The sequence below is a fragment of the Bremia lactucae genome, linkage group LG11 (assembly GCF_004359215.1).
Source record: "Bremia lactucae strain SF5 linkage group LG11, whole genome shotgun sequence".
In the NCBI taxonomy this organism is placed as follows: Eukaryota; Oomycota; class Peronosporomycetes; order Peronosporales; family Peronosporaceae; genus Bremia; species Bremia lactucae.
This window is the reverse complement of record NC_090620.1, coordinates 4,131,039-4,138,840: the sequence shown is the minus strand read 5'-3', so window position 1 is coordinate 4,138,840 and position 7,802 is coordinate 4,131,039. Positions and strand designations below refer to the sequence as shown.

Sequence of the window (7,802 nt, the reverse complement as noted above, 5' to 3'; positions counted from 1 at the left end):
TCATGGCTCTGCTATGAACGAAGACGTCATCCAAATAACTCGGTGCGAAATCCCGCATTGATCTTAACAGATTGGTTCCACATCTGTTAAATGACGCAGGGGCATCACTAAGCCCCTGTGGTAAGCTAGCCACTCTCATAGCATTCCGCTTGGGGTACTTACTGCTGTGAACGGGATATCCTGATCACGTATGAGGATTCGATAGAATCCATCAATCAAATCCATTGACGAATAGATAGTACTATTTGACATACCATTAATAATTACGTCTTTTATTTCGTGGTACCGGCGTTTAGCCGGTACCGCTGCAGCGTTCAACTTATTGAGCGCGTGCTCAATGCGCCATCCTCGTGTTGCTTTACACAGACATAAGGTCGGAGAGCTTTGTGAATGGTTGATTACCTCACATGGCTCGCTGCTAAGTGACCGGCAAAGAACTTGTCGATCGATAATACGTGTTCTCGAGGCAGTGACTACTACTTCATGATACATTATTTCGAATCTGGTATCAGGTTGATCTCGTATCGAGTGCCTTTATCCTTAGGCAACTCCCACGGTACCGAATCAGGGAGCACACCCTGAAATCTTTATATAAATGATTAGTCTTCATGACTCGCAGGATTGGGACGAAAAACCTTCTTTCCAAGTCTTCCCATCGATGACACTTTCGTTCATGGATGAGCGTTTGAGAGCCCATTCTTTTATCAGGTAAAAGTATTGCCGACCGAGTATCGGCTATGTATTTGTCGCAGATGGCAAGTACGTAGATCTGCTTGAATTTGCCACTACGCAGATTACGCAAGAATTGTTTCGGTTCAAGCGTCGGCACATGATGTTATCTCCAAAAATAATTTCGGAGGCGTTGTCAGATCAAGTGTAAGACCCAACACTTAATTATTGTTTACTTAGACCTTCAGTGCCTCACTTTCTACATTGGAACTTGTATCTAAAGGTGCCCAAGACTTCTTCCTGTAGAGTATTAAGGACTTCTTCCATCACGTAAAATGGCACCCATATTCTTATTTACCCTGGGGAAGTATCCTCTCCAACTAACTCGAGCATTGGTTGTGCAACTACTGCGAGACCCTCTACGATCGACTCTTCAGTCAATTTAGAACTTTCACACTGTCTCTTACAGAGAGGCGTTTCGAATTTTGTTAAAAGGTTGCTTTTGTAGCAAACATCCTTGGTTCGTACAACTTAAATTATTCGATTGGTCGAACTTCGACGCTGCCTGTCCTTGTGCTTAGCCGTCGGTGACTATGCCTGCGTCACAATGGCAGACCTTCGACGCTGCCCACGTTTGTGCACAGCCGTCAGTAACTGTCCACGTCACAATGGTAGACCTTCGACGCTGCCAGTGCTTATGCACAGCCGTCGGTATCAAACTCCACAGTGTGATGGGTATTCACACTGAGGTCTTGTGCAGTCGTGCGAACGACCGAGCCACAAGTGGGGTCATCGCACTCACTCTTAGGCGATTTACACGCTTGTGGATGCTCCAAGACGGGCATCAGAGGCCCATCTAATGAACGAGAGAAAGGCATCGTCACGGCTTGATGCTGCCAGTTGATGCATGGCTCGTACTTTCTGAGCCATGGTAATCCAAGGATGACAGCAAATTTGTCCTGTACGATGAAATATCATCATACTGCTTACGCTTTAACGTGTATTAGATACCAACTACACGTTTATTTACTGTTACAGATGCGCCTGTCGCTAGGCGCACTGTCATCGCCGTTATAGGGATATCGCGCTTAACAAACTTGTGCCTGCGATCTTCAAGCGATTCGCGTCGAATAGAATTGTTCGACGCCCCACAATCGACTAGGGACTTAAGTGAATGTAAATTTTGTAAATTTTGCCACTATATTGTTCAGGATGATGAGGGTAACCTCATCCCCTGGGGTATTTACACACAATGTTTGTGTGTGAGGGGAAACTTCCGTCAAAAGGCCTGCAAATTCTTTGACGTTGCTGGATCAGTAGGGCGCTCCGCACCTACAGACCCCGACCGTTTTTTTGACGATCCGCCCCGCTGTTGCGATTTCGCAACAGCGTCAGATCCGCGTCCTCCGCTGTTCCTAGCGAGAGGTCGGTCTTTTTGCTCAGTGTTTTAATGCAATGGCCGTGGAGCACTTCACTCATATGCGTAGTGGCCAGTCTTTTGACATCGACTCCATTTTTGTAACTGTTTGTAACTTCAAAATCGAGTTTTTTTGCTCTCTACATACGGGAGATCCTGGGGTTCTGGACCTCCGTTTTCTTGTCGTCTCGGTGGACGATATGCTTCCGAGCGGACGAAAGCTTGTTTCAGGCTAAAGCCCTCCTGTTTCGCTATAGAGATCGCTTGGTCAAGCGAACCTAATTCTAGCCGCAACAGGTGGGTCTTAAGAGGTCCGTCTGCAAAACCTTTAACACACAGTCACCTGTGTTTGTTCATCAATTGGATGACAGATGGTACAACTGACCAGGTATCGTATATGTTGGGCATAAGCCGGAATGTCACGCTTGCCCTGCTTCAAATCCAGGAGCTCGGGTCGAGCCCTGAATTCGGCACGTGGCAGCTTAAATGTTTATCTGAGCCGGATCTTAAAGACCTTATACGACTCAAAAATTAAAGAGTCGTAAAGCTTGAGCCTCAACGCCCAAGATATGGAACGTCCGGCTAAGTTGAACATGCCAAATTTCACTTTCGTCGCATCATTACTGATACGACGAGCTTCTATGGCGTCGTCTACCTCGACGAACCATCTGAAAGGGAGTCGCCTTCGACTGCCTTAAACTTAGATATTTCTATCTTTAAGCTTTGGGTCGACGTGGAAGCGTCGGCCTATAAGCAGCATATAAATGCTACTGTCTCAACAGTTCCATCTGTTGAGCACCCTGTTCTCTCAACACCTCCGTGTGTTGAGAGCCTTGCTGGTGAAGCAAGGCTACTTTTTCTTGGGCCCGTCGAGTTCGTGTTGAATGAACTCGGCTATGCAGCTGCATGTTGCTCGTCCCTTTGTAGAGCGAACAACATGGCGCTAACGGGTGATCAACGTTCGGACTTGGGAGGAGCACACTGGCACGTAGCAGCTTGTCATCCTCCGTTGCTTCTCTATTCAAGGACATCGTTGCAATTGGGGATTTTCAATTCGGTCTCACGAGTTTTTTTACCAATTAAAAGCTACTTGCAAGATCCAAAACTCTCGTGAAACATAGCCCCAATGCTGGCCCGCCTACGGCCGGACTCATACGTTCGACCGCTCTCCATTCAAGGTCACCAAAATGTGTGAACCTTTTACGCGTTGCGCGATAGCCTTCTTGGGGGTCTAAAAGCTTCGTCCATCTTCATCCAACATATCCATGTTGGAATGAACGTGCAAAGTCCTTTGACGGACAACGAAGTGCTACCAGGTGTAACGGGTCATCTTTTGCTTGTACTGACAACTGTACTAGTCAACCTACACTATTTAGTAATTGAATCCCCTTAAGTACCAAATGTACTTAATGGGGACTGTGTAACATTAGGGCAACTCTAGCCCGTTACAGCTAACAAGTCTTAGATAATAACGATAATGTCAGTTTGTTTGATAGAATTTCGAAACTTTAAAATACAATTAAATCTTATTTATTAGGACCCTCTTATTGCTAATAATTGCTATTCGTAACACTTTGCGAATCGCCTCGATGCAAGGGCTTATACATAAGTACGCACAATTTGAACAATTAAACGTTGCACAACTCCTTACATAAAAAAGCAGCTATATTGTCAAAACCGATACAGTACTCGCAAACGAGTTTATTAAAGCGAGCACACAATTCCTCAAAACCGATACTGGCAATCAAACCGGAACTCTTGTGGCTCGTTGACCGCAAATTGATCACCTCGTCTGCTTGATGTCCATCCGCGTCCGCTCTCAATTGTGTAAGCGTAATTGACATAACTTAAGAAAAGCGCGACTAATAACTGTCGCTCTATTGCTAGTCTCTATCCGCCTGCAGTCACCTAAGTTTGGGGTGCGTGGCGTGTCTACCGTAAAGACACGGCTACAACCGCGCGCTTTCTCTCGCATTTCGCAGATAGCCGTGACTGGTGCAGTGCTGAGTGCATCCGCATCGCTGCTTTTTAAAAATTCCGCGCAGTGTCAAGTTGGGATGCTGCTCTCGGCTGCGGTGCGGTTTATTGATGAGAAACTTTAATTGGATTATTAATCGATTGCTGTCATTTAGGAGGGACCCTCCGGCAGTGGAGGCCCAGCAAAGAAAGGCGATTCTTTTGAGCAAATGATTGATGTAGTGTTGGCTAACTGCGGCGGGCTCACTTTGGCAGGTGGTTTAGGCTTCTGTTCGGGCTACGCGCTCAAGCAAGTAGGCAAGGCTGCGGCTCTGGCAGTCGGGATCTTCTTTATCGTCGGGCAAGCGGCTGCGTACAGTGGATATATTGAAATCAATTGGGGAAAAGTGCAGAAGGACATGAACAAGCAAGTCGACCATAACGGAGACGGCAAGATTGACAGCAAGGACGTGAAGCTCTGGTATCGGAAATTGTATACAATTCTAAAAAAGAATTTGTCTTCGTCCGCGGGCTTCTCAACCGGTTTTGCGCTCGGTATTTACTGCTCGTAAGGGTAACAAGAATCTGGTGTTTTGATAAAGTTACAAATAAATTACACGCATAAACATGACGGTGCTACTCTGTATATACAACATTCTATCATTACTCGGTCGGAAATGCCTTGGCAAGGAAGCCCACGATGATCGAACGATCATCAGCGCTAGTGACTCCGATGTTTTTGAGTTCGCGTGAGAACGCTGGTACGCTGCTGATTCCGTTGCTGATCAAATTAAGTCCCAGCGTGGCGTACAAAATAATTTCTGGTCGCGTAAATGAAAGAAAAATTTGCTTAGCACCATCCGAGCAAGTGGGGAAGCAATCCTGCCACATTTTTTCACGCATTCGTGATTTCGTATCATTGTCTGCTGCTACCTACACCAGAACAAAGCAGCTTGAGATGCTGCGTTCTCAAAGGTAAGCAACGTACCGAAACATCTATACTTTCGGTCAGATCGGTCGCTTCTTTTATCTTCTGCAATGACATTGAAAAACAAATCAAACAGATTAACATTTTGTAGGCGGCAACAGGTAGAGATAACAGTCAGGTGCAGCTAAGCAAGGAAGATCATCAGCTGACCATCGAGCAAACTTCGATGTCGCATCACGTCCAAGCAACAAAGTAGCTTCTCCGAGTTCTATTTATGCCATTCCAACACGTATCGTACCAATGGGTCCTTCTCAATATAAATCCGATATGCCTCATTTGTACGCAGCCGTGGCGTGTAAAGTTTAATTTTCCATTCCTGGTCAATCATTTATGAGCTTAGTAAACCAAGTGCAACATGTTAGCGAGGAACGTCTTGACGCACCTCCGTCTCGTCGTCATCATAGTCAAACTCAATTGGCGCAATCCAGCCCCTCTCCAAAAGTCTAGACAAGATGTGACCAGCCATCCTCGTTCTTGCTTCACCCACCAGCGTCGTGGCAGTAGCAGTGGCTGTTGGACCCGTCGAAGCGCTGCCACCCACGACTAGGTCGGCGTCGCTCTGCTCGCGCTTGGCCGCGGTCATTTGCGTCGTAAAAAGCTGTACGCCGTCACGCTCCAGCCAATCAAACAAGACCGTCTCCAACATGAACTCCATATCGTTCTCGTCCGACGTCTCGAGGATGCCTGCGTGCTCTAGCAGCACCACAAATTCGTCTTCACTCATTTTAACAATGGTCAACACATTGGTTTGCGTGTACAGTCAAAATGTATATAAATATGTGTCGCTTGCGAGTAATAGCAACAGCTGGGTATTCAATATGTTGGGCAGTTGTTGCTCTTCATTTTAGGGAAATACTGTACTTACTGGCACGAAAACTTTTCACATGGCAAATTAAGTGGTTGTAGCGCAAGTTAGCATGCTTTTCTTTGCAAAGTTTGTATTTAAGGCTTTCTAGACCTGAGATGGTTGCGTTCAGGCATCATTTTGCGATCGAAGCATCAGATTGCACTCCTTTCGGGCGTCATGGCTGGCTCTCACTCCATTAAAAGTTCCAAAAGATTATGACTTTCACCGTCTCCGTGGGCAACGTGTTATTTAGATAAAGCAAAGATGTCCTAGTCAAAAGCTCCGTTGTAGCGGGAGATAGAATCATTCCATTAGCGCCTTAATCCTTCCACCAGCGCCTAAATTAAATACTAACCTAACTGTACTTAAAATCTGCTCTTGGACGTTCAACTGAACACGTGGACAGCGAAGTGATCCTACTGAAACTTTGGCCAGTAAATGGCTTGAAACATGATTCAGGTCTTACTGGTTGGTCTTTCAGCTACAAATTCCTAAGCCCGACATTATTATTTAATACATAGTGAAAGCATTATGAATAGTCATTTTCTTTTCGTGGTCATGTTATTGTTGCTGCTAGATGCCTCCCAAGCTCAAGAAGACAAGTCGACAACTAAATTGTCAGGCCAAACTTTGGATGGCTCAATGCCTGATAATCTAAAATTTAATGGCACAAGCGATGGTGTTCCAATACAAGAAATCAATCATGTCAAGCCTGAACGAGCTCACGTTGATATCGATCTTTCGTCCCAATCGTTGTCACCTACATCTGACTCTAGTAGCCGTACAAAATCAACTGCTTCACTAAGATGCTTGCATAAAATTGCAGTGCATACTCAAGACGTGGTTGAGGTTGGTCGCCATCAGCGAGCCCCTCAAGTTGCTAGAGACATTATATTATCAACGTCTCCACGCTCAAGCTTTACAAGAATACCTGACTTTGAAGCAGCTATCAAAACGCCAGTTTCCTTGCAACCATCCTTGTCTCTCTCGTCACGTTCCGACGGATCCAGTATTCCATTAAAAGCAATCGGTCTATCTGGCAGCGGAAGTGGCTCCAAGTACTCCCCGGGGACCGTCACTTTGAAAAACGAGCAACCTGCTCTTCAAAGCACTGCATTGAGACTCGCGGCTTTCTCCAACCAAGCTAATGCAGGTGTCACTCCTTTCACCACTTCAAAAAAAACTGCAAGGGTGGCAACCGACCGAGCAACGAATCACGACACAATTACTGACAATGACAAAAAACACAACAACTCCGGCTCCGGCAACTCGAACGGCGTCAGCTTCATTGTGTGTATCGTTCTAGGCGTCGCTTGCCTTATCAGTGCCTTGCATGTCAAGCGCAATCGCGACGCCTCCGAAATTGAAGCCTCGACTCACTGCTCCCCGTTGGTGCTCTCAGCTAGAACTAGTCAAGTAAGAGTAATAATTGACGGTAATAACATTGCGCTTCTGTGAGCTTAAGTATCTGCAGAATCTTATGCTGATTAAGCTCAAATTTCCAAATTCTATTCCATGAGGTTGAGAAGTACTTTGTAACGGGCTAAAGTTACCCTAATGTTACACAGTCCCCGTTAAGTAAACTTGGTGTACTTAAGGGGATGGTCACTTACTAAACAATAGTAATTAGACCCAGCACTTGGGTGTGGTGCACATTTGTGACCAACCCTTATGTATGTGATGCACATGGGTGCATTCACATTAGGAGTGATGACGCCCAGCGTCATCAGTGATGACGGCTAGCGTCATCCGATACGCGAGGTACCTATAAAGATACGCTTGCATTACATATTAAGTGTTATCTATAGAGATGACATTTTTTTTAATTGGTAAAAATAGGTATTTATATTTAAACCGATTAAATATAAATCAGTCTGAAAACTACTTCCTATTTGGTAAGTGCGCACGAGGAGCCGGATTACCGC

At 45.6% G+C, this 7,802-nt stretch overlaps 4 protein-coding genes across 4 annotated transcripts; 2 read left to right on the top strand and 2 right to left on the bottom strand.

Moving 5' to 3' along the window:
* Positions 1–3,714: 3,714 nt before the first annotated feature.
* CCR75_005317 (uncharacterized protein) lies at positions 3,715–3,930 on the bottom strand (the record flags this gene model as incomplete). Its single annotated transcript, XM_067963399.1, has 1 exon — positions 3,715–3,930. The coding sequence occupies one exon, from the start codon at positions 3,928–3,930 to the stop codon at positions 3,715–3,717; it is 216 nt and encodes a 71-aa protein (XP_067817253.1).
* On the top strand, positions 3,845–5,291 carry CCR75_005316 (uncharacterized protein). The gene is made up of 3 exons (XM_067963398.1): positions 3,845–3,913; positions 3,974–4,161; positions 4,219–5,291. Exons 1-3 carry the CDS (start codon positions 3,886–3,888, stop codon positions 4,612–4,614), a joined length of 612 nt encoding a protein of 203 aa, XP_067817252.1. The 5' UTR covers positions 3,845–3,885; the 3' UTR covers positions 4,615–5,291.
* Positions 4,706–5,855, bottom strand: CCR75_005315 (uncharacterized protein; the record flags this gene model as incomplete). Its single annotated transcript, XM_067963397.1, has 4 exons — positions 5,413–5,855; positions 5,269–5,346; positions 5,031–5,075; positions 4,706–4,975 (listed from the first exon to the last, which is right to left on the bottom strand). The coding sequence occupies exons 1-4, from the start codon at positions 5,752–5,754 to the stop codon at positions 4,706–4,708; spliced, it is 735 nt and encodes a 244-aa protein (XP_067817251.1). The 5' UTR covers positions 5,755–5,855.
* Positions 5,856–5,916: 61 nt separating this feature from the next.
* CCR75_005314 (uncharacterized protein) lies at positions 5,917–7,335 on the top strand (the record flags this gene model as incomplete). Its single annotated transcript, XM_067963396.1, has 1 exon — positions 5,917–7,335. The coding sequence occupies exon 1, from the start codon at positions 6,409–6,411 to the stop codon at positions 7,333–7,335; it is 927 nt and encodes a 308-aa protein (XP_067817250.1). The 5' UTR covers positions 5,917–6,408.
* Positions 7,336–7,802: the final 467 nt, after the last annotated feature.

Excerpts from the sequence above, each read along its gene's own strand:
- CCR75_005316 (XM_067963398.1), top strand. The coding sequence starts at position 3,886 with ATGTCCATCCGCGTCCGCTCTCAATTGT. Across the intron at positions 3,914-3,973 it reads CCGCGTCCGCTCTCAATTGT|TCTCTATCCGCCTGCAGTCA; the intron begins GTAAGCGTAATT and ends CTCTATTGCTAG. Across the intron at positions 4,162-4,218 it reads GGATGCTGCTCTCGGCTGCG|GAGGGACCCTCCGGCAGTGG; the intron begins GTGCGGTTTATT and ends GCTGTCATTTAG.